This window comes from Beta vulgaris, chromosome 7, assembly GCF_026745355.1.
Source record: "Beta vulgaris subsp. vulgaris cultivar EL10 chromosome 7, EL10.2, whole genome shotgun sequence".
NCBI lineage: Eukaryota > Viridiplantae > Streptophyta > Magnoliopsida > Caryophyllales > Amaranthaceae > Beta > Beta vulgaris.
In genome coordinates this window covers 40,572,675-40,598,691 of record NC_079208.1, presented here as the reverse complement: position 1 = coordinate 40,598,691, position 26,017 = coordinate 40,572,675, and the positions used below count along the sequence as shown (strand labels likewise).

The 26,017-nt window shown below is 33.1% G+C and overlaps 1 protein-coding gene across 1 annotated transcript; it reads left to right on the top strand.

Annotated features, from left to right (window-relative positions):
* Positions 1-576: 576 nt before the first annotated feature.
* On the top strand, positions 577-4,286 carry LOC104899436 (hypothetical protein). Its single transcript, XM_010686630.4, has 3 exons — positions 577-978; positions 3,439-3,593; positions 3,881-4,286. The coding sequence occupies exons 1-3, from the start codon at positions 768-770 to the stop codon at positions 4,139-4,141; spliced, it is 627 nt and encodes a 208-aa protein (XP_010684932.2). The 5' UTR covers positions 577-767; the 3' UTR covers positions 4,142-4,286.
* The last annotated feature ends 21,731 nt before the right edge of the window (positions 4,287-26,017 follow it).

Sequence of the window (26,017 nt, the reverse complement as noted above, 5' to 3'; positions counted from 1 at the left end):
CACGCTATCTATTTCTTTTATGCGCAAGTCATAGTTGTTTGTATATCTTATTTTATTTTATATGGAAAAAAAGAGTTGAGTCTGCCGACTTCTCAAGTGTGAAACTTTTTTTTAAGGGAAAGTGTGAAACATTGTATAAGTGCTCTTATAAATTAATGTCTTGAGTTATATAATTATTTTTAGTAATTATTATTATTATTATGATTATTAATTATTATTGTTGTTCTTATAATAATGATAATTATTATTATTAATAAAAGTTGTGTAAAAGTTGTAATAGAAATAAAATGATAATAAAAGTAATACTATAAAGAAGATCTTATAATGTATTGCATAATAATGAATTACAAACTAATAATATAATAGTAATAATATATTTTATTAAAGATAAGATCTAGTAAATCAGATCAGTTCAGATCAGAACAGATCAGATCAGAAAAAATAAGTTCAGATTAGATCAGAAAAAATAAGTTCAGATCAGATCAGATAAGTTCAGATCAGAAAATTTCAGGTGAACTAAACATAACCTTAGAAGTATAAAAAAAATCCAAGTTACTCATATTATGAAAAAGGGAGGAAATTAAGTCAATCGTACTAGTGGCAAAGAAAACTCTTGCAAACACTCAAATTTTGTTGGTAGAACTGAAGCATTGCTGTAACTTGCATTTGCCATTGAAAAACTTGAGCAACACCCAACTCTCCTAATCCATCAGAAATCAATTCATACAACAGAGGTAAGAGAAAACAAAGAGAAATTGGCACTAAAAATGATGAACTCTGCAGTAATATCATCTTCACTTTCCCCACAATCTTCTTCCCCATCATTTTACTCCCTCATTCAAAATCGTACTACTATCTTTTCAAATTCCCAATTATCGTCACTTTTTATCCCAAATTACCCTCATAATTATCACCTTTCTCTCTCCTCTCGTTCTCATTCTCCTAAACCCATTTACTGCACCACTTCTCCTGGTTCTGGTTAGTTTCTCACTTATTTTTTTGCTTTCATTTTTGCTTTTTGACGTCTTAATTGAGATGGATTGTGCTTTAATTTGAGATTTTTCTGCTGAAGTTGACAAGTTGGAGCACAGTTATTCTGGGTGGTTGTGGTGAAATCGTTGATGGGTAAATTTAATTTCACCGAAAGATGTGGAATTTGAGCTTTGTATACGATGACTTATCATGGGTCAATGCGTATTTCTGCTTGCAAGTTTTGTTTTTTGAAATGATCAATGAATTGTTAAAATTTTAACAAGGAAACTTGTTTGAGTTCTGAAAATAGTTGCTGGCAGATTGTTTGTTACTTTAGTTTATGCACTCATTGAACTTGGTATAGCAGAAGTACTAGAGAACTTTTGAATTAATAAAAAAGTTTCGGTCCTATTCGAGCTCATCTAATCAATTCTTTGTAGACTGTAAGGAATTGCAGATGCTTTTCATATGAATTTTTGGGTAGAAAATATTGAGTTTCAAATTTTTTGAGGTTTTTCATATCATCTTGTTGATTAGGTATTGAGGATTTGAGGTATATAGTATGGAAAGAGGAAAATGAAGTAGTAGAAGAAGAGGATTGAGTAGGAACATGAAGTATGCACTCGTCCTCACCGAGAAAGCTGATTTTTGATCGAAACGGGACTTAGGATGTTGGTGGTGACGGTTTCTTGTTTGGATGAGCATGTAGGCAACTCTCTTATATCAATTCTATGTAGCTTAGGTTCTAATTTGTGATTCAGGTTGCTGAAATTTGCATTTGTAGTTCTCTTCTATGAATTATTGTGGTTGCTAAAAAGCTCGTTTGGTTCCAAAATTTTCAGCCATAACAACACAACTTCAGATATATGGTTTAGTTTAAGTCATTGGAGAAAAGGCAATGAGAAGATCAGGTGCCGGAACTTTTAAAATTGAGGACAGACCGACAGTTTTATGATTAAGTTGATAGCATCCTTGGTGCTTGTAGAAAGTAGATCCTCGGAAGCTTTCTGGTGCCTAGAAGCCTGAACAGAAACTAAAATAGTTTCTGTTCATAGAGAAGAATGTAACTAAACATCAGTGCGTAAGGTAAATTTGTCTCTGGAGTGTAGTGATGTTGCTTGATATAGCACAGTTCATGCATCACCAATCACGCTGTTACTACCAATGTTGCAGTTAAGGGTCTTAATCTGGGATGGTTTGAGAGCAAATTGGTGAGAATTTTTCTTGCAACTGAATTGAATGAAGGGGAGGGTTTTAGGCAGTAGCTTTATAAGTTGGTTATTAATTGCTCGAAGAAGGAGATAGGGAGGGAGTTAGAGAAAAAATGCTTTATATAGAGAAGGTTAGGGACAGTAATCATGGAATATTGTGATAGTTCTTTTAGTTTCATTTAGCTTTTTTTTGGAGCAATCTGCACCTCTTGAATGCTTGAGAATTCATCTTTAGTTTCCGCATTCAAAGCTGTATCACAAAATCACCTTTTTCATCTCTTGTAATTTTTATAATTTTTAGTCCCCTACGAAAATCACCAGTCCACCACCCACAAAAGGAAAAATAGTGTATTGATCCCAGATTCCCAGTTTACCTTTTCAACACTTGTAAGTATGGAACATGTTCTCGTATTGAGCTCCCCTTCGTTCTTTTGGTTGGGATATTGGTTTTAGGTGCTTAGATTGTAAGATTAGCGTTTTTTATACAATTGCTTGAATTTTCGTTGAACGGACTTCTCAATTCATGGAAGTTATTTGGTAGACTAGCATCACGGTTAGTCAGTTATACATCCTCTTTTCTTATTTTTCCTAGATTCTGTTACCATATCAACAAGCTGACATGTTTTTATCTGTCTGATACATGACTAGTGTCATCAATTATGAGACACTGTTGAAATCATATTCTGGTAAATGTAAAATCTGTTGGCCAGAACATCTCCCAAGGCAAGCTATAGATTTCATATATTGAATTGTGAAAAAGTGCAGGATCTATACCATTTGTCAGCTACCTCTTCTTAGCCCTGGTTGATAGAGAATTTTATTTTCTTGGTCGAGAAGTATCTTATTGTCTAACTGATGCTGGCTGCTTTTCAAGGAGACATTCAAATTCTGTGGGGGTACTGCTTCAGGACTCAGACGTCATCTAAAGACCTAATAGTCCTACGAATGTTGGGTGTAGTTTGCATATGCTATTTTATATTTGTGCATCAAGAATACGGACTTTGCATTGACATTCTTGAGATCACAGACTTGGGCCCAAAATTTTTAATGGTTGGCTACATGTGCTGTGAGTTCAGCAATTTCTAATAGAAGTGTATCATCTTTTTCATTAAAAAGAATACTTGGACAAGATATATGTAAGAATGTAATGGAACTTAAAATGTTACATTATGTTAATTATATGTTAGTCATTGTGGGGTTTTATTGTTGCCTTCTTCAGCCATAAATATGATCCCTGAAGTACTATATATTGCAGGTGAAAGTGACAGCAAAACTGTCCTCGATGCGTTTTTCTTAGGAAAAGCTCTCGGTGAAGCACTAACCGAAAGAATTGAATCTACTGTGGGTGAGTTTCTGAGCACCATTGGCAGGTTGCAATCTGAGCAACAAAAGCAAGTTCTGGAATTTCAGGTGGGGAGCTACTTAAACCCAGAAAACCCTGTATACAGAACAACCATTTCCTTTCCATGTCTGTTCATGGATGTTAATTCAGTTCACGCCTCAGGAGCACTATGTCGAACTGTTCATGTGACTACCTAGATTGATTTCCTTGAACTCTATCTTCTGAAAGAAAAAAGGAAAAAAAAAAACCTTGAGTTTTTTTTTACTGTACCTAATAGCATTGAAATTGCTGTGGTTTCCCCTTGTCATTTTCCACCTTCTATATGCCCAGTCCTGAACACTTATTTACTCTGCAGGAGGATGTGCTTGAAAGAGCCAAAAAAGCCAAGGAAAAAGCAGCTCGTGAAGCCTTGGAAGAGCAAGGACGACTCATCCCCAACTTTAGCACGAATGCTGCAGAAAGATATGGTGTTAGTCCGGGTGATATGGCTTCACGCACTGGCTCCACGAATTTAACTGCTCCAACACCTTTGGTTAATCCAAATGGCCCTGCATCGGGTGCAGATGAAGACCGGTTTGATTCAGATGCCCTGTCTAACATATCAATAGATGAATGATCCTTGCCAATAGAAAAAATGTTTTAGAATATTCGGAAGTGTTCTTGAAATATTGAACAGAAGAGTTGAGCTGTTTGTGCTCAGCTTAATATATGGTCTATGGATACCTGAATTTATGGTCATACAAAGAAAATCTTTTTTTCAATATATATGCTTTTGCTGACTTTCTAATTAGCCGAGGCTGTTTATTGGTTCATCAGCCCACCTGAGGAGAACTCCAAATATTTTATGAATCTGTGCTAAATTGCAAACCTAATAAAAACCAGGAGTAATTTTTTTTTTTTTGTTTTGCCTCTCTTTCCTCGACTTGTCGTTGTGTTTATAAATATAATAGTTGTCCTATTATGGACACCTTATTTTCATTCTTTATAAGAAAGACAAGTTCAAATAAGGTCTAATAAGGACTAACAAAGTCTAATAAGTTCATATCAGTTTCAAGGAAAATAAGTTCTAACACACTCGCCAAATAAGGTATGATACACCCAACAAATAATGTCTCATAAGTTCAGATAAGGTCTCATGAGTTTAGGTAAGTTCAGATAAGCAAAAGTAAGTTGAAAAGAACAGAGTCAATGTACCCCCTTCGTTAGATAAAACATTATTTGTATTCTTTTTGAGTGTGTGTTAAAATGTTCTTGTTTCTTTGTTTAATTCCACGTTTTTGTTGATTTGCCTAGATAGCCCATGCCACCATCAATTGTTTTATCAATGGATTAGTGTTATCTTTGTTTAGTTAACCCAAGTGAAGTAGTAATACATTTAATATCATTCATCCGCTATACTTCATTCTTTCTCTTGAAATCACTTGTCCCTGACAACAATCAATCATTTTATGTTCCTCTTACCTTAATGCACAACTTTGACAATGATATCTTTGATCGTATATGTCAAAATAGAACCAGCTAAGTTCAGTTCAACTCAAAAGAATATAAAATGTGATGGGTCGAATCTTGAGTTATATGGCTTGGGCAAAAAGTCTGCATCATGTAGGCACACTCCTAAAAAGTGGAACGCACCGCATGAGCCGTGACTCGTGAGGCTAGAATTCACAGAGTACTCAATTTTTGACGTTTTTACAGTTTTTGGTCAAAACTAATACCACAGAAAACTCCCACATCGCCTATATAAACACGATACTACGGCATAATATTCCTGCTGAACAGTATTAAAGGGTTGAGCTTGGTAACCTACGAAGGAGCATCAAGGTGGTGGAACAATAATTGATATTTAGAGGTGTAATATGGTTACGCTTGTTAACAAAGTAATGTGGAACAATTTCTAAGCACAGAGCAACAATGGACTTCCACATTTTTTTATTACTCAATGCATAGTCTAAAATCTTGCCAATTGGACTTCCACATATAATCTAATCTACAGTTATTGTTACTTTGCATCATTATTAACAACGTCCCTCCCTCCTATATACTTGAGCAACGATGATGTATTTTCATAATCTACCTCTGGCAAAGCCAAAGGAAATGCCACAAGTCCCACATAGGAAAACTACGATGAAATTTCCCAACTGATATTCATTAAGGCTTGAGATGTAATCCCTTCAACAGCTAAGAAGAAATAAGGTGTACAAATTCACCAGAGCTTGGTGGGATATTTGACTAGGCCTTAATTAAAATAACAATCTTCCTGCATAATTTTTTTCAATCTATAGAAGCTATATATATTCATGATTCACCCCCCAATAAGAACGAAGCTAAATTGGAAAAATAAGGTAATTAAAGTTCCCATATCAACTGTATAAATAACTTTATACACATATATATATGCGAGAAATCTATTTCATATTGCTGAGCGTGGTAACGCAGGCTTGTTACTCGAGTGGGAGCATTAAAGTGGTGTGGGACAATTAAATTGGTTTATTTTTTTTTTTTGAAAGAGAAATTTCATTAATTGAAGGCCAAACGGCATCTACAATAGATATTAAAGAAAAACAAGATACAATTAAACAAGATTAAATCAAATTCGTCTTCAAAGAAACTATAATGAACCAAATCGAGCAATACAGCGCAGCCCCCTTGTATTTGCTGAATCAAACAGCTATTGATGAGGAAGTCTATCATTCTGACATAGTTTGGGAAGAACATTCTTGATCGAACCATGTTAACCGTATCCGAGATTCCAATACCTTCATGTTGAGTCTCGAACTTCAACCAATAAGAACAATTTCTCATACCTAAAAACAAAAAAACTACACTCACAACTCCCATAGGGGAGAAGGAGATCTCCACAACGGAGACTAAAAACCCCATAACAGGGTTTGAAGATATCTCATAAAGAGATACTAATTTATTCAACAAAACAAAAAAAGAAAAAAAAAAAAAGAAAAGAAAAGGGGCTTACCATGGATGAAAGCATCCATGGCAGCCCCTAACGGATGAAAAAGGGGTAGAGGAGGCTAGGGTTTTAGAGAGAAAAAAAAAGAGAGGGTTAGGGTTTTTTTTTTAATTAAATTAAATTGGTTTATAGTGTTATCGTATGTGATTTGTATAAAAAAGGAACAGAGCAACAATGCCTTGACGTGAGATTTGTAATACGTCCAGGGTGGCCCTTTACGATATGCATAGGTCTAAAATCTTTCTAAATTGGATTACCATTTTGTCTTTAGGAATCTTCAAAATATTATTTATAGTTTGTCTTGTAAGAGACCGCCTACTTTTAAATTAAAATTAGGCAAAGCTAAGCCCAATACTAAAGCCCAATAATGACTAGGTTAGTTTATTTCGGTCACTAGTTTAATCCATTTAGTTACTAGGTCTACTTTTATATTAAAATTAGGCCGTCTCTTTTAATAATTTGTGTATTATTTAATAGTTTAATACTTCCTCCGTTTCTTTTTACTTGCAACGGTTTGATTTTTACACTATTCACCAACTCTACTTAGTTTATGTTTGGTGATTTATAGTTAAGGAAAAACATATTCATGTGAGATCTTGTTAGATTCGTCTGAATGTATATTTTCCGAATATATACTTTTTATAATTTTTATTTATCGCTAATTAAACTTATTGATGGTTGAAATTATACATTGGTAAGCGTGAAAGTCAAACTGTTGCAAGTAAAAAGAAACAGAGGAAGTACTTGTTAATTTGTTTCATATTAATAACCATTCTTTAAGCTATAACATATGGTGTTCATGTGGCATTTCAATATTTTTATTTTCAATTTTTTTTGTGTTATGTGAATAAACCGTGATTTGTTTTAATTAAGGATGTAAATTTGAAAATTAATATCATTATCTCATATGAGATTTGGCCGAAATCAAGGATGTCCATTTATCAGGTTAATTACCTTTCTTGATTAAGCAAATTAATCAAATCAATCCTCCAAAAAATTGCCAAAATTATCAAATTCATATTTTATGTAACTGTCAATCAATACACTTATTACGTTTTTTTTTAAGGAGAAATTTCATTAATTGAAGGCCAATCGGCATCTACAATAGATATTAAAGAAAAACAAGATACAATCAAACAAGGTTAAATCAAATTCGTCTTCGAAAAAACTACAATGAACCAGATCGAGCAATACAACGCAGTCCCCTTATATTTGCTGAATCAAACAACTATTGATGAGGAAGTCTATCATTCTGAGATAGTTTGGGAAGAACAATCTTGATCGAGCCATGTTTACCGCATTCGAGATTCCAATACTTTCATGTTGAGTCTCGAACTTCAACCAATGAGAACAATTTCTCATACCTAAAAACAAAAAAATCATACTCACAACTCCCATAGGGGAGAAGGAGATCTCCACAGCAGAGAGTACTAAAAAAATCCCATAAAGAGATACTAATTTATTCAACAAAAATAAAAAATGAAAATAACCGTGAATAAACCGTGATTAAGCAAATTAAGGATGTAAATTTGAAAAGTAATATCATTATCTCATATGAGATTTGGCTGAAATCAAGGATGCCCATTTATCAGGTTAATTACCTTCCTTGATTAAGCAAATTGATCAAATCAATCCTCCAAAAAAATGCCAAAATTATCAAATTCATATTTTATGAAACTGTCAATCAATACACTTATTATGTTTTTTTTTTAAGGAGAAATTTCATTAATTGAAGGCCAAACGGCATCTACAATAGATATTAAAGAAAAACAAGATACAACCAAACAAGGTTAAATCAAATTCGTCTTCGAAAAAACTACAATGAACCAGATCGAGCAATACAGCGTAGCCCCCTTGTAATTGCTGAATCAAACAACTATTGATGAGGAAGTCTATCATTCTGAGATAGTTTGGGAAGAACAATCTTGATCGAGCCATGTTTACCGCATCCGAGATTCCAATACCTTCATGTTGAGTCTCGAACTTCAACCAATGAGAACAATTTCTCATACCTAAAAACAAAAAAACCATACTCACAACTCCCATAGGGGAGAAGGAGATCTCCACAACAGAGAGTACTAAAAAAATCCCATAAAGAGATACTAATTTATTCAACAAAAATAAAAATTGAAAATAAAAGAAGGAGAGGGGCTTATCATGGATGAAAACATCCATGGCAGCCCCCTAACTGATGAAGAAAGGGTAAGGGAGGCTAGGGTTTAGAGAGACAAAGAGAAAAAGAGAAAAAGGGGGAAGGGAGCGGCTTACATGAAACTTATCAATACACTTATTACGTGATTGCATAGTCTAAAATCTTTCTGATTGGACTAACATTTTTTCTTTAGGAACCTTAAAAATATTATCTAATAGTCTAAAGACTTGTTAATTTAATAGTCTAAATACTTGTTAATTTGTTTCATATTAATAACCATTCTTTAAGCTAACCATTCTTTAAACTATCACATACGGTGTTCACATGACATTTCAATATTTTTATTTTCGAAATTTTGTGTGTTATGTGAGTAAACCGTGATTTGCTTTAATTAGGGATGTAAATTTGAAAATTAATATCATTATCTCATATGAGATTTGGCTGAAATCAATGATGCCCATTTATCACGTAATTAAATTACCTTCCTTGATTAAGCAAATTAATCAAATCAGTCCTCCCAAAAATTGCCAAAATTATCAAATTCTTTTTTTTTTTTTTGCTAAGCAAGTAAGATATTAGATATATGAAGCAACAATTTACAACCAATACCCATCAAAGGGGAAGCAAACCAACTAGGTTGGACTCCCTCACTCTAAGACAAGTACAAAGCTAGGAAACACACTTCCAAGCTCATCAATCAATTACAAACTATGAAACTAATTGTTGTCTTGCCTCGAAATTTTTCGAGGTAAAACAACCTTCACTCTTGCTTTAACAATTTGTTCTACTTGCTTGCAACTTACATGAATAGTAGGTACACATTGTTCCCATCACACCCTATTTCTACTCTGCCATATCACATAGACCATGGCAGCTGCTCCTGCTAATAATACCTGTTTCTGGAACTTTGTTCTCTTGTTGTGTTGATTCCATCTAATCAATTGATGTAAGTCCTCAAACTGTGCTGAACATTTCAGCCATGTGCTTCAAACACTCTGAACTGAACTTGCACCTAAAGAATAGATGTTGATGCTCTTCTCTTGCTTGTCCACACAGAAGACATAAATCACTACTGCTGATTCCAATTGTTGCTAGTCTTACAGTGGTCTGCAACCTCTCTTGCATAGCTAACCATAGAATAAACCTATGTTTAGGTAGATTTAGTCTATTCCACACTATGTCATCCCAGGCAACTCTTTCTTGTTCCCCCTTCAATTTCTCATACACCACCTTCACAGAAAATTGAGTCATGCTGTTGAATTCATCCTGAGTGTAGGCTTGTTTCAATTGTTCCTTAACATAACATAATTTCCTCCAGTACCAGCTAGAACTTGCTGCAGGAACATAATCCTGTTGACCCTTGAGTTTTGAAGATGACCTAACCACAAAAGACATAGTATATTTTATTTCTGTTGTTGCAAGGTAATTCATGCTCGAGCTAAGAGAATACTTGATTGAAGATTAAAGCGGAGAATTAATCAAGATCGAAGTAAAGATGTTCGAGAGATGAAGAATCAAGCTTGGAATGAAGATTAGAATACATTAGGGTATCTATTAATCTTCTTGTTAAGGTTGAGTAAAAGCTTAATTAAGTTCGTGGTGAATTATCAAAGGAACTTGGTTCTGTTCCCATGAAAGGAACAACCGGCACTATAGGAACAAGGCTAAGGAACAAGACTTAAAGATTAGGGAACAAGACTTAAAACTAATTTAGGAACTCTAAGTGACTCTAATATTGTGCGCCTAAGTGAAATTGTTGCCCAATATAGTTGTTAGAGTTTTTAGGGATATTTTGACTAAGATCCACTATTTTAGGAATTTAGTTTAAGTTTGTTAGGAAAAGATTTTAAAAAGATTTTCTGATTTTAAATTAACTGATTTTCAAATATTATCTTTTTAAAGTTTATATTTTATCTTTTATATTTTATTTAAAAGATTTAGTTTCGAAAATTTAATATTTCCGGTTTTTAAATGTTTCGGATTTTTTAAATATAAATATTATTTTCCGGTTTTATAAAAGATTTTGAAAAAGATATTTTTCCTAAAAACTAGCTAAAGTATTTTATTTATTTATTTCCTAAAAACTAGATTGCACGCCTAAACCTACTACTACACGTTTTATGTAGTTAGTGGATTTAGTGGCTTAAGTTAATTATCCTCCAAGTATTTATTTAATTAAATAAGTTTAATTAATCTCCAAGTTTTGCAAAAACCACGTAATGTGTTACTGCTTCTATGAAGTGAAGTAGTGGATTAGTGGATGCTTTACATGACATGGAATAATTAATTTAATTTAATTAATTAATTAAACATCATGGAGATCATGTGTTAATGATCTAATTAGTGGAGAACATGTCTTGTCTTAATTGTCTATAAATAGGCGCCTAATTCATTTGAGCAAATTGTGTCTGACTTAGTTAATTTGTCTTAAGTTATCTAAAGTGTCAGTGCCTTTTCCTTAAGAGAATTCATACTTACATTAATCGAGTTTATTACTCTTCCATTATTTTATAAAGTGTATTTTTGAGAAAAAGGGTTTGAGTGAACTCTTGTAAGTGTGAGAAAGCTTTGAGTGAAGCAAGAGAGAAAGAGAAAGAGAAAGGAACTTCGAGTGAAGTTTGAGAGAAAACGTCAGTTGTGGGAACTGTCGTTGGGAACTTGAGTTGAGTGACTTAAGTTGAGAATCGAGAGAAAAGTAATAGGTTGTAATCAGAGTTGTTTTGGCCTATTATAGTGGAAAGTTGTTTAAAATCCCTTGTGGTCGAGGTTGTTTCTTCCTACTAGGCCTAGGAAGTTTTTCCTCGTAAAATCTCTCGTGTTCCCATTGTTTGTTCCCAACTTTACTTTTAATTCCGCAAAAAGTATAGCTTATTCTCTCACTATAATTCACCCCCCCTCTTATAGTACTCATATTATACAACAAATCCCACCATTCAGCCTCCCTAATGTACATTAAGTGTACCCATTTCATCCATACACTATCTTGTTTGGTAGCAATTGCCCACACATATTTAGCAAGGCAAGTTGTATTTCATGTGAATACATCTCTAAATCCCAATCCCCTTGCATTCTTGGGTCTATCGTCTACATAATATGTTTTCCCAAGCCACATTTCCTGATTTCATAGTGAAATACTGGCCACTCCATAAGAATGCTCTACAAATCTGAGTGATTCTCTTCAGAACTTGATGTGGAATTACAAACACTTGAGCCCAATATTGATGTAAACTCATAAGAACTGAGTTGACCAATTGCATCCTGGCTGTATAAGATAAGTTTCTAGTACTCCAGATTCTTACTTAGCTATCATTTTTTCAATCAGTACCTCACATTGAGCAGAGGTGATTCTTTTTGCACAAATGGACACCCCCAGATACTTGAAGGGTAAAGTGTGCAGTTTGAAACCAGAAACATCTACCAATCTCTCATGTTCTCTACTATTCATACCACAAGTATAAATAGCAGATTTCCCAACATTAGTTTGTAGTCCAGTAGTTTCAGAGAAGAGTTTGAAAGCTCTCAGCAATAGGTAAGTTGATACAAACTCCCCTTTGCACATGATTAAATCATCAGCAAAACACATATGAGTAAGCTTCACTTCCTTACACCTGGGATGGTACTGAAACTGCTCAAATTCCCCCACCTTCGGTATCCTAGCAAGATACTCCATACAGAGAACAAATACCAAGGGGGAAATTGGATCCCCTTATCTTAGCCCTCTAGTGGATTTGAAAAATCTTTCCATATTTCCATTTATCATCAATGAGAATTTAGGTGTAAAAAAATTATGAAATTCATATTTTAGGTAACTGTCAATCAATACACTTATTACGTGATTGCATAGTAAAATGCTAAGCTTGGGGGAGTTTGATAAGCGTGATTCAAACGTACTTTATGGACTCCTTTTAGCTTATTTTGATCCTCTTTCTCCCCTTTCTTCCCTCTTTCGTCTCCCTTTCCCCTTATATTTCATTCACTTGGTCATACTTGATCATAGTGACATTTTATTAGATTTTTAGTCATTTTTGACCAAATTTCCAGTACATTTGCTTTCACCTTGTTTTGCCATGTTCTTGATATAGGTGAAACTACTAAGACGGCTACGATTTGTAAAGTTGGAAAAGATAGCAATGAAAATAAAGCACACATTGATAAATGGTGCGCTTGCACCATTCCCATGTCCGCTCGCACGAAGGAGCACATTGCACAATAGAATCTTGAACAAAGAAATTCAAACGGATATAACTTTCAAACCACAAATCGGACGAAGGTAATTCCAGTTGGAGGTGAAAGCTCGCTTCGATATCTTTCCAAAGACTGGTCATAAGCTTGAATTGGATATAAAACGAAGAAATTATGCTCATTTTAAGTTGAACTGTCCAAGCACTAGTGGAAAAAAATGGAAGGGCTGCGGTTAAAACAACCCTAAAGGCCGCGTTTTTGGCCAGCAGCCCTTCACTAAAAGTGAAGGGCTGAGTTTTTAAACCGCAGCCCTTCATTCTGAAGGGCTGCGGTTGAGGCCCAAAAACGCAGCCCTTTCGACCCATAAAATAATTTAATTTTTTTTTATATATTTTTTAACAGTCGAAATTTATAGATCTTAAAATGAAAAAAAATAACAAAAATGAAAAAAAGGAACGGAAACCAAAAAAATAACGAAAATGAACCAAAATGGAAAAAAACGAAACAGAAAATGAAAAAAAAAGGAATGAAAATTAAAAAAAATAATCAAACACACAAATTTAGAATGACAGAAATGCATAATACTCAAACGAAAATGAAAATTAAACTCAAAAATTACAAACACACAATTCAGAATGATAGAAAATGAAAAAAAGGAACAAAAACGAAAATGAAAATTAAACAAAACTCAAACTCAAACCTAGATCTGAAAAAAGAAACTCAAAAATTACAATCAAGTGTTTTCGCTCTCTATCGCTCTCGCGGCCGTTGCTGTTGCTGTCGGAATATATTATTTTAACCAGGAACTCAATAAACACGAAATACAAAAAAGATAAAAAAACAAAAATTCCAACTCTTAAAAATTACAAAATCAACATTTCATCTCTAATATTTCACAAAAAATATAACCTAGCAAGAAACTAATATTTCATCTCAAATTTGATAAATCGCAAAAAATAAACAAAAATTCCAGATCTGAAAAACAAAATCCATCCGACCTATACTTCAAGCGCCGACGATAGTGTGTCGACACCGTTCTCTCGCGGCTCTCGCGGCCGTTGCTGGTGGTGTTGTTGGTGTTGTTAGTACCGAAACGAAGATGAGAGGAGAGGAGGAGATGAGACGAGAAAGGCGTTCAAAGGTTGACAAAAGCAGAAAGGCGTGAAGATGAGAGGATGAGAGGAGAGAGAGAAGAGAGGCGTGAGGATGAGAGGAGAGAGAGAAGAGAGGCGTGAGGATGAGAGGAGAGAGAGAAGAGAGGCCAATCTCAAATAAAAAAACCCTAAAGCCTTGTAATTTCTTTTAAATTAAAGTCATTTTTTTTAAAAATAAAAGCCCATAAAGGGCTGCGGTTTTTTAAAAAACGCAACCCTTTATTACTTAAAAGGCTGCGTTTTTTTTAAAAAATGTAGCCCTTTATTACTTAAAGGGCTGCGTTTTAAAAAACCGCAACCCTTTATTACTTATAGGGTTGCGGTTTTCGACTAACCGCAACCCTTCGGTTATGAAGGGATGCGGATTTTGGGCTAACCGCAACCCTTCACTATTAAGGGCTGCGTTTTTAGAAAAACGCAGCCCTTCCGTTTTTTTCCCCTAGTGAAGTTTGAGGCAGAAGGGTGAGGTGCGCCGGCACCTCTGCTTATTGGTGTGCCCGCACCTCTGCTTGGTGCACTCGCACCTCTGCTTGGTGCGCCCGCACCCTTCATTTCCGGAAAGAAAAAAAAATCGAGCCTTCATTAAAAACGATAGTTTTGTTTTTAGTTTGAACTTATGCTTTTATTCTAGTTTTTAGAGAGATTTTTAGGGTTCATACTAGAAAGATAAAAACGTGAGGTATATTGAGATTTGAGAATTGTTAATCATAGTTTGTGATTCCGACAACATTCAAGGTACTTTTCATTCAATTTAATTTGAAATTTCAGTTTTATTTCATTTTTTTCGTGTTTGTTCTTGTTCTTAGTTATTCTTAGATCTTCATTCTCATAGTCTCATAATTGTGATTTCTATTAGTTTAATTATCTCTTAATCATGTTTAGCCTTAGATTAGTCATAGATTTTATGTTTAATTGCTTAGAATCCATGATTAGTGAGTAGTTTCATATCTAGGGTTAGGGTGAAAGTATGAATTAGGGTTTTAAATGTTTTGTTGATGTGATTGTGATATTTTAAAGAAGTTTATGCATTGATCTTGGTGTTTTGAGACCTTAGGATAGATATTGATCACATTTATACTTAGGTATTTTGAATTCAAATATTCTTGAATCGAATTTTGAACTCTTTTATCATCCACAAAAGTCAACTTAATTTCTAGGCCAAAATATTGGGTAGAAATTAAAGGGATCCTATATTTGGGGTTTTTAGAATTTATTGAATCTTTTAACAATTGACTAAAGACTATTCGAGAGAGGATTTATTTGATTGATTAAGTAATTATTTATGAGGACCATTCGAAAGAGGACTCAAGTATTTTAGAGGGAAACTAAACCTTGCATAATCATCTCCGTACATCACAATCGCATTAGCATTCATTGTCCATTCTTATTCATACTAGTAACCTTAACACCAGTGTTTTCCTATTTGATAAATTAACTCATTTTATTTGCTAGTTCTAGTTTTTAGCTAGTCATAGTTGTACCAAATCCTTTCAAACCCCCAAATACCCTTCAATTAGGTAATTTAGACTTGATAGACTTTTATTAATCTCATTTTCCCTGTGGATCGAGCCTTGACTTGCCTTTACTATTTTCTTAGTAATTGCTTGTTAGGATTTATAAATATTGTTTGGAAAGTGATTTTTGGTATCTTAACGACACACTAAAAACCTCTTATCAAAAGCGCAAAATTGCATCATAAACCGTTTTGACGCGATTTGATTGGTTTATGGGCTAAAAACGTTGGTTTATTTGTTCTTTTGACCTAAACCATGTTCCTTCTAATAATAATAATAGTAATAATAATGAGTAAAGCTATAATAAACAAAATAATATATAATAATATATAATAATAATAATAATAATAATAACAATACTTAATAATAATGATATAAAAATAGATAATAATAATAAGAGTAATTAGTAAAATAAATTAGACCAACATAATAATAATATTTAACAAAATGGTTATAAAACAATGGAGCTGAACTGAACCGAACTGAGCCGAACTAAATTGAAAATAATTTGGTGAGAACAGGCCCTTAGTGGTCCCATTCTAAAAATAGAAACAAAAGAAAGGAGTAAACTAATAAGAGACATTATCCAAAAACGAATACGGGTAAACTAATAAAGACTAGAGGGAATAACATATAAAGGCAAAGACAGTGTAACTAACAATGATAGTAAGCTCATTATTAGCTATCTAAAAAGAGACGATTTAATAAATTTATTTAAAGTTCAATCCTCCTGCATTTGGAATATATGTAACTTATCAATATCAATTCAGTTCTCTAAGAGTTTCATAGCTACATGCCTACATATCTCTATTCTATAAAAGGAGATAGTGAACTAATATGGAGTTAGTTGCAAATCTGAATTTATTGTAAAAAAATTGTGAGTAGCCAACATTAAAAGTCTTAATTCCTTTATTTTTTACAAAGATTAATAAGTGTCGGTATTTTTTCAAGGGAATTTTACTTGTTTAATAACCTATTGCATAAAAAGTTAGGTATTGAGTATATTTTTATTTGCCTTTCATGGTTTAGTTTTAGTTGAGATTGGGGTATGTTTTCTTTTAAATATTTGTTGTTTGATTGGTTTGTTCCATTTTTCATTGTGTACAATATTTCTTATGTATATATGAATAATATGACTGATTAATCCATTTTTGCCTTCTTTTCACAAACTAACTACAAACTAACTTAAACATGGTATTATATTTCATCTGTTTCAAAATAGTTGCACCATTTGACATTTTATCACTATTCATCAGCCAACTTTAATAAGCTTTTTTTCATCACTATATAAGAAAAAACATAGTCAGGTGGGATCTTGTTAAATTCGTCTTAATACAAGGATTTCAAATATCAACTTTTTATAATTTTTACAGCAATTAGAGATATTAAGGTTTGATAAGTCATATTTATACATAGTTTTTAGGTGCATTTAGGTTGCATTTTAGAGCATTTAGTTTCATATTTAGGTTCATTGATGCATAATATTCTTAAGTTATACTTTTCTACTCCTATTCGGTATGTTTTCTTGTTTTTGATGAATTTCAGGCATTGAGGACATATTTGGAGTATGATTAGCTAAACTTGAGGATTAGGAGCACGTGGACAGAAGATACAATGAATAAGGATCGTATGGATATGTCATAGTACGAGTTTGAGCAAAAACGAAGCGGAAAATCATTAGAAGAAATGTGAAAAAGGGTCACGTCTACTCTTCTGATCATAACTTTTGATGTGATCCTTAGAATCGAGTAATTCCAGAATATTTGGAAACTAGACTTGAAGAGCTTTCCAACGATAGGTGGCACGCCCCGAGGAGACTTCTAGTCAAGGAGTTATGCCTTTCGGAAGATTGCACTGTTTCTGCTGGAATCTGCCACGTGTACACGCGGATCACTAATCCGCCTATTAATGACTTATTTAATACTTTCCTTATCTTGTAAATTACTTTCCAAGTCATATTAGGTCATTGTATATATATTTAGATAGGTTTTCATTCTTTCTCTTCTCCTCCCTCTCACGTTATTTTTTAGGTTTTAGGTTTTAGTTTTCTCTCTTCCTCTTTCTCTCTAGTTTTTAGTGTAAATCCTAGTTTTCATTCTTTTTCATTAATTCATGAGTTCTATTAGTTTCTTTCATTGATTTATTTAATTATGTTTTCTTTTATAGTTTTAGATTTCATTATTTATTTCATGATAGAGTAGTTCTTTTATCTATGGTTAAGTTGAACCCTAGTATGATTTAATTCATGATTGTTTCTTTAAATTCTCATATTAATTATTTAATTGTTCTTGCTTAATTGATTGTGCATATGCCAATACTAGATTAGGGATAACTAGTATTGTTATGATTCCATTGTCTTGATCACAACGGGAGTTGGATTTTGACGGATTTGAGTATTTCAATTAAGGACATGAAGTTCTCCACGGAGTAGGTAGAATGGATTGTTAGGAAGTTAAAGTGTCGTGTTTAATGTCTTTAATTTGCATGATTCCACGGGAGTAGGCTTGAATGCATATTAGAGAAGCCATAGATACTCGGGAGAGGTTTATGGTACTTTATAGGGTTACTTTTCCTTGTGACCATTTAATTGATTAGTTTGGGGTAGAAATTATTTTGTATTACTTCGTGCTAGTGGGGATACTTAACTGTAGAGTATTTTATTTATATATTGATTAGTATAGTTACTTCGACGATCATTGATATTAATATCCTTTAGTCTTACCATTATTTAAGAGCTAATCATAGAACAACTTTCTCTCTGTGGGATCGACTCCGACTTGCCCTACTACATATTTAGGAGGATTAGTTAGGTTATTTATTTTTGTTAGGTGCGCAACACGCCTACCAAAGTTTAAAAAAACGTCTTGAGAAACGTGAAAAAGCAAACGGTGCAACTATTTTGAAACGAAGAAAATATACTTTTAGTGAACTCTTTTCTTCTTCCTTTTTTCTCACTCTGTCTTCCCTACTAATTTACTAAATCCCGTAATCACTGATCTTGTAAGAATAGTGACTTGAATGGTGCCTTGAAGGTGTTTGGTAGGATGCGTGAAGAAGGAATGACATAAGGCTGACTTTGAATGCACATATCTCTCAATCTATAAATGGTTTTGATGTGATTCAAAGTGGAGGTGATAGCTTGTTCCAAGTGCTTTCCAACGATAGGTCATATGCCCAATTCCGCTGAGAAATGAGAAAGTTATGTCAGTTTTACGAACAACTGACGAAACTGTTTTCGTCTTCGCCTGGTCGGGCGCGCAAGCTGTTCTGGGAGATCTGGGGACCGCTCGGTCGGGCGGATTTCACCCGGGCGGGTCGGCGGATAACGCAGAAACGCGTTTTTGAGCGCTAAGTATAAATAGGTTATTTGTACCTAGGTTTTAAACGACGAATTAGCCTAAATTCTCTCTGTAATCTGGTTTTCCTCACATAATAAAATATTCTCTCCTTCTCTGCCGTGGATGTAGCCAAATTAGTGAACCACGTAAATCTGTTGTCTGATTTTATTTGCATTCATTATTTGTTTCTTTCTCACATCCGTTATAACAGATCTCCATTTCCCCTCTCCTCAATCAACAAAAACATCATCACATTCCTAACTTCTTTACAAAAAGTTTTTGGTTATCCACCATCTTTGATCTTCCACTACAATTGTTGAAAAAAAAAGTAAAAATTGAGATTTAGTGCTATATAAATTCACTTACTGAATCTCATGGTATAATATATCCATACTCTCTTTTTCCCTCGCAATTGTTTCTTTCTCGCTCGTACCAATTTTGAGTTGTTGAACACTACCAACTTCAATTTTGTTTATAGGTGAGTTTAAACTGAAGCATTTTCTTTTTGCATGTGAAAGATTTTAGGGAAAATTTGTGGTTTTAGTTGCAATTTTCAGTGCAAGTGAATCAATTTCGGGTTGGCTTGCTTGATTATTGTAGTTAATGTCGTTTTTTTTTTTTGAAATTATCCCATATATTTCTACATTCAACATTATTTTATCGAAAAGAGAAAAACTCATAGTTATAAATCAGACATTTCTTAGAAAAACTCAATTTGTTCAGGGATTTTTCAAACTTATTTTTTATCTCGTTGTTTACTTGGCTCAATTACGATATTTGATAGAAATACCTTTTTTGTCTGCTATCTTAGTTGAACTTGAGACTGTCCTTTGCGGTCCTCTTCTTTATCACATGGTTGGAGTAGTTATACAATCTCTATTGTATAAGGATTGAGAATAACACACCAATTTTGTAATTACCTAGTCTCACATAAAGGGTTCGTTTGGTTCAATATATGGAATGAAAGTGAATGGAAACAAATAAAGGAGGAAAATGGTAATAAAAACAATTACATTTATTGGGTGTTTGGTTCAAGCCATGGAATGATAACCATTACCACCAACTAATGAATTTTGTTACTTGAGGGGAAGAGGAGGTAACAAATTGGGGTAATGGAATGGTGAAGGGTTGGAGTGTTGGACCAAACATGAAGTAAGGGAATCGGTAATTGATTCCGTTTCTTGGACCCTAAATATAGTAAACCAAACGAGCTCAAAGATTTTGTAGGTAAGGAATGGGAAAATGGGGATTATGCAGAGAATGAAAGGGAGTAGAGGAAGAGGGGAGAGGAGGAAGAAGCAGGAAGATGATTGCGGGATTGTGTGGAACTACCGTTGGGGAGTTACAGACTTGACTGCATTTATTGTTTTTCATCATCTAACATGTTTATTATGTCTAATCAAATAGACAAATACCTAAATAAATATTCCAACGCTAAAATTAGATAATTTGGACAATTGAATTAGGTTTTCAATAATTTGATTGCTTAAATAGCATGTCACAAAAAGTTAATCTTTTGCATGTTTAATAAACTAATATAGATTAATTTTAGATTGCATTAACATATTACTTAGTTGTTGTTTAATTGCATAAGTCCATAAGTCGTCCCAACGACTACCAAATATCCAATTAGGTTTATTATGAGTCTACATTTAAAGACTTTGTTGACAACTTCTTCTATTTCAAAATATTTTTCAGTAAAATTGTTACAATGATGTAATCAAATACGCGTTTATCCCGTGTAGGCAATAAAAACATGCCTACATACCACATGGTACACAGATACATGCTGGACTATTAGACCACATGGTACAAAGTTTAAGTCTACTGCAATTAATTAAGTTACACATTTGCTTTGAAAAGGTTGCATAAGCTGTTACTATTTATAGTGTTTGAAGCTCTTGGTAGAAGTTTAAAGGATGTTATGCAGTATGTGAATCCAACAGATCTACATATCCCATTTGGTGCGAGATTGTTGTCATTGTTGGTGACTCAAAACAAATATAGCATGTTTCTTCCAAAATGAAGCTAATAAAATGCGTTCGTTTCAACAATAAACAAATTCTTACTTATGGACTTTTGTCGTGTGATCAAACTAACCCAAAATATGCGTCTCAAAACTAGCTCATGCAACTCAAATTTTGATGAAATTAGAGAATTTTCATAGTGCGTGGATATTGAGTGTTGGAGACGACAAAATGAGAGAGCCGAATGATTGGAGGGAGAAGGGAGTCGATGTACAAGTTCTTGATGAAACATTGGTAGATGGGGGAAATGAACTTATTGTGGCTATACTTGAAACTTGAAATCACATATCCTCACCTAGGGGATCACTTATGGAACCAACTAATTTCCAAGAAAGAGTTATTCGTGCTCCAACAACTAATGAGATTGTTGAAATGGTCAATGATCATGCGTTGTCCCAAATGCCAGGAGAAGATCAATAACTTACTCGACTTCAGATGCAATTTCAATGGAGGAAAGAAACTTTGGAGTTCATGAGTTCTGCTCTACCGAATTCCTAATTAAATGGGAGGGGTTTACAAATCATAGTATAATATTGAAGCAAGGTAGGGAACTGGTGATGCTCTTAGGAATATCAACCACATTTCTGGGTTGTAAGCATCTCGACAATCACATTGTTGAAGCTATTGTAGTATTTGGAAGTAATGTGGGCGATAATGTTCTTATTCGGCGAATGCTCACTGACCTCATCAGATGGAACAAGATTTCCCATCACGTTCTAGAAAAGACTATTCCTCTTGGTTGTGTGATGTGCAACGACGATCAGTAAGAGCCAAGTATAGTCTTTATCTCATGTTGGCTTGTATATCCCTTATTTAGTTTTCAGCCACGGACAATTTTATATGGCTATATCAAGGGTTACCAACAAAAGCGGTCTGCAATTTTTAATTTTGTGATAAAGATCGATGAATCTCGAGACTGAAATATCAATTACTACTAATGTAGTATATATACAAGGAAGTATTTCGGGATGGATGTATAATCAATACTCATAATATGTATCTAATAATATGTATCTACTTGACTATTTAATTAAGTTTAGTACATTGTCATTCATAATCTAATTCATTTATTTATATGCATTGTTTATTCAATGTGATTATATTCACTCTTATATAGAAGAATTGATCTTCGTTTATATGCATTGCATTGTTTCAACGTTTGCAAATCTGTATTGTTTGATTTGATAAAAAATATATATATACCAATACATATCTACATAAAACTTCCGTGCAATGCAGGGGTATAATAACTAGTAAGAGTATAAATTGGAAATTGACTAAATGACTAGTGACCAGTGATTAGTGATTTTTCGATTCAGTTTATCAAAGTGGTTTTATTATGTCTATTAAACAACATCAATCGAGGGTAGAGCGCGAGTCTAGTCACTGAATACATTCTCAAGGTAACAACTCAACTTTTAGCTGATACATTCATAATCTTCTTTAGAATTAAGCACATGAAAATATTATAAATATCTATGTGCTTATACAGATTTTGGGACATGTATGATACAATGACAGGGATTGAAATGTTAAGATGTACTTCTATTTCAGGAGGATAAAGGAAACAACTATCTACTGGTATGAGCAATATGTACTGACCCTTGTAAGTATTTGACTCAGGGACGAATCTATTAAGTAACAAGGGGATGCTACCCCTAAAAATTTTTTTAAAAAATTAGCTGAAAAAAGAAAGGAGTAGAAACAATACACATAAAATAAACCAGCAATATATGATGGCCGTATTGTATGCGTGTCACAATGGTTGGTTCATGCTAGATTTGTCAACATACATTTATGATGTCCCATTTCCCCAAGTTCGATTCCCGCCTAGTATAATAATTGTGGTTGTTCTTTTTTGTTTCTCCCTTTTTTTTCCTTTCTCCCTTTTTTTTCCTTTTATCTTTTCCATCTTCATCAAAGTGTAAAATCTAAGTAGTATATTACAACAAATTTTATCTTAAGGGAAATTCACATTACTATTTAGTACTATAAAAAAAAAAGGGAAGTCATGGAAGGAATTGTTTAAATAGGGGCATGGTAGTGTTTCCCCCTGCTAATGACATTAGTTAACAAAAATTAACCCTTATTAATAAATAGTTTATGATAGTTATGCTAACAATATAATGAGAAGTTGATATTTTGCATACTTACAAATTGTATAATTCATATGAATAGAAAAAAATTAGCACCAAATATCCCTTTCGAATAGCCCAAATTTTCAAGTACAATTGAAAAATTAAATAGTCATCGAAGATATTTTCCTTTACTAATATCATACCGTATTTTTGAAAGAAAAAAAGGATTATAAGTGTTAAATGTGAATTATATTTCAGTATTATTACCGCTATTTGGTAGCTTTTTTATGCTATCCTTAACTAAAAATTCTGTCTCCGCTTCTGATTTGACTGTCTCCTAAATTAACTTTCTTCTTATTGTTTTCAGTTTATCATAATAACTAGTTTTTAACCCGTGCAAAAATGCACGGGAGGTTTTATGTGGATATGATTTGTACCCGTACATAATGCACGGAAAATGTTTTGTTTATTAAGCAGTTGTTTTATTCCAAATTTATTGAATCCATAACTATTATAATTCATGCATTTAAAGTCGAAATAATATAAAATGTATAATTATAATACACGATATATAAAAATCCTTTGTTACAATATTTTAAAGTTTGAAAATCTTAGGATTGTGATATTTAAATTTATGAATATGATGAAACAAATAACACATCAAAATGCACAGGAGTTTTTTGTTTTATAAATTTAAGATTTTAGGATGTTTATCATAAAATCATGGTTTGAACATTAGCTCGTGATTTAAAGTTCTTATAATCATATCGTTGTGTATTAAGAAATATTTCAAAACTGACTTATGACTCGTGCGTTCAGTGACTCATGTAGCTAATGTCATGATGGAACATGTGACCCGCAACTTTTTTTTAGATGAACCAAAAAGTCTTCATGCCCTATTGTTAAAAATAGGGGAAACCGAGAGCTAACTATCAACACTTTGGGTTATCCTGACATATACTTCGTGAAATGGTTCTAGGAGCTTTCACCCTACCCATTGCTTCATTCACACGCTCATATATATAGCCACAATTCACACAACTACTTGTACTCAATCATGCTACCACTTCAGCTCCCCCGTTTTGCAGTCCCCTTTAATCCCTCTATCTTATTAAACTATCTTATTACATATTTTTATTTTTTATATGATTAGCCGAATTGTATTAATATCAAATTTTAAATAGAATGATTTCATCACAACAGTGAATGAGGTGTAAATTTAAATCTCTAAGTAAAAATATTAATTTAAGTAGACAATCACTAAGAAAATCTTATAATTAAATATGACATATTGTGTCGTAATTTTCTTTCTATTTCTTAATCACCATATGACCTATTCCTTACCATATTCTTTTCGATTCTTAGAAAATTGAAGAACAATCTCAAACCTCTATATTTACATTGCATCACACCCGTGAATGAGGTGTATCTCAGAATTTTAGGTTGAAATATATATCTAAATAACCATTTTGCTCATAAAAATCAAATGGATATTGCGATATTTTGTCATGATTTGCTCTATATTTCTTAATCATTATATGACGTATTCTTTTCGGATCTTAGAGTTATTTTTTCTATAATATAGTTTGTTTGACATTATGAGAGATAATTAGATTAAATTTCTATTACATAAATATTTCAATTTTTATATGAAACACAATATTCTATTAGAATGACAACAGAAATGCTGATATGATTAGCCAAATCGTAATTTCATTACAGATTTTTTTAATAAAATCAAAAGTAATACAAAATTTAAAACATTATGAGATGATGCAATGCATATAAACAAAAGATCAATTCATCTACAATAAGAGCAAACTAATCAAATTTGATAAACAACACAGATTAGTAGATGAATTAGAGTGTGAATGATCATGTAACAAAATAAATTAAATAGTCAAGTAGATTAATACTATGATTATTGATTACACATTCTAAATTACTTCCTTGTACATTACATTAGTGGTAACATTCTAGATCCCTCAATGTTTAACACATATTAGATTTTCAAACCCCTTTTTCAAGACTTTTCTCTATTTATCCGTTGGAGGTTGAAGATTACTAAATTATCTTTTTGCATGTTGGTTTAGTTCTTTACCTCAAATTCAATTCTTTCATTATAGTGAAGAAATACCTGATTTTCTTTTTTAAAAAAGGCTTAAATGAAATATAACGAAGAAGAGATTCAAATCCAACCATTTTTATTATATCCCCTATTTTTGGCCCAGGTTTAGTTTCTGTCACTTAAGTCTCTCACCATTTTTTTTTTTACTTTTCAAAGTTAAATTTTATCGACAAAATAGAAATATTATTGAATTTATTTCTGATTTCTAATATTATGATTTTTTAGTTGATTTTTGAATTAAGTACAGTACTTCATAAATTGTAAAGAAAGTGGACACTTTGATTTCAAGTTGTTATTTCCCTAGGAACACTACAAGAGGGGGGGTGAATTGTAGGTGTAGAAATAAACGTAACTTTTTGCGGAAATTAAAACTTAAACGAATAAACAAGCTAAAGGAACACAAGGGATTTTTACGAGGAAAAACTTCTTGGGCCCAACAAGAAGAAACAACCTCGACCACTAGGGATTTTAAACTCAACACTTTCACTAATTAGGCCAAACAACTCTGTTACAACCTAATTCTAACTCGAGCCCACCTTGAGTTCCTAAACTCAAGTTCCTGAACCACTGTTCCCTTAACAGCAGTTCCTCTCAACTTCACTCGAAGTTTTCTCACACATACAAGCTTCACTCAAAGCCTTTCTCTTACAGAACTTCACTCAAAGTTCCCTTACCCCAAAAACCAAAATACAATTGATCGAAATAAGCTTAGTGGAATTAGAGTAAGAAGGCAAAGAACAAATGGCTATTATGAGAGAATGAAGGCACTGACACTTAATAAGTTAAACTCACTTAATTACTTAGTCAGACACAATTTGGAACTTATCTAGACTTCTATATTTATAGTGTTAATCATGAAGAACGTGGGATTAATGTTGAGTACACGTTTTAATCCATTTACCCATGATGTTCCTTCCCCTAAGGAACACGTTTACATCATGTCCCATGATCCCA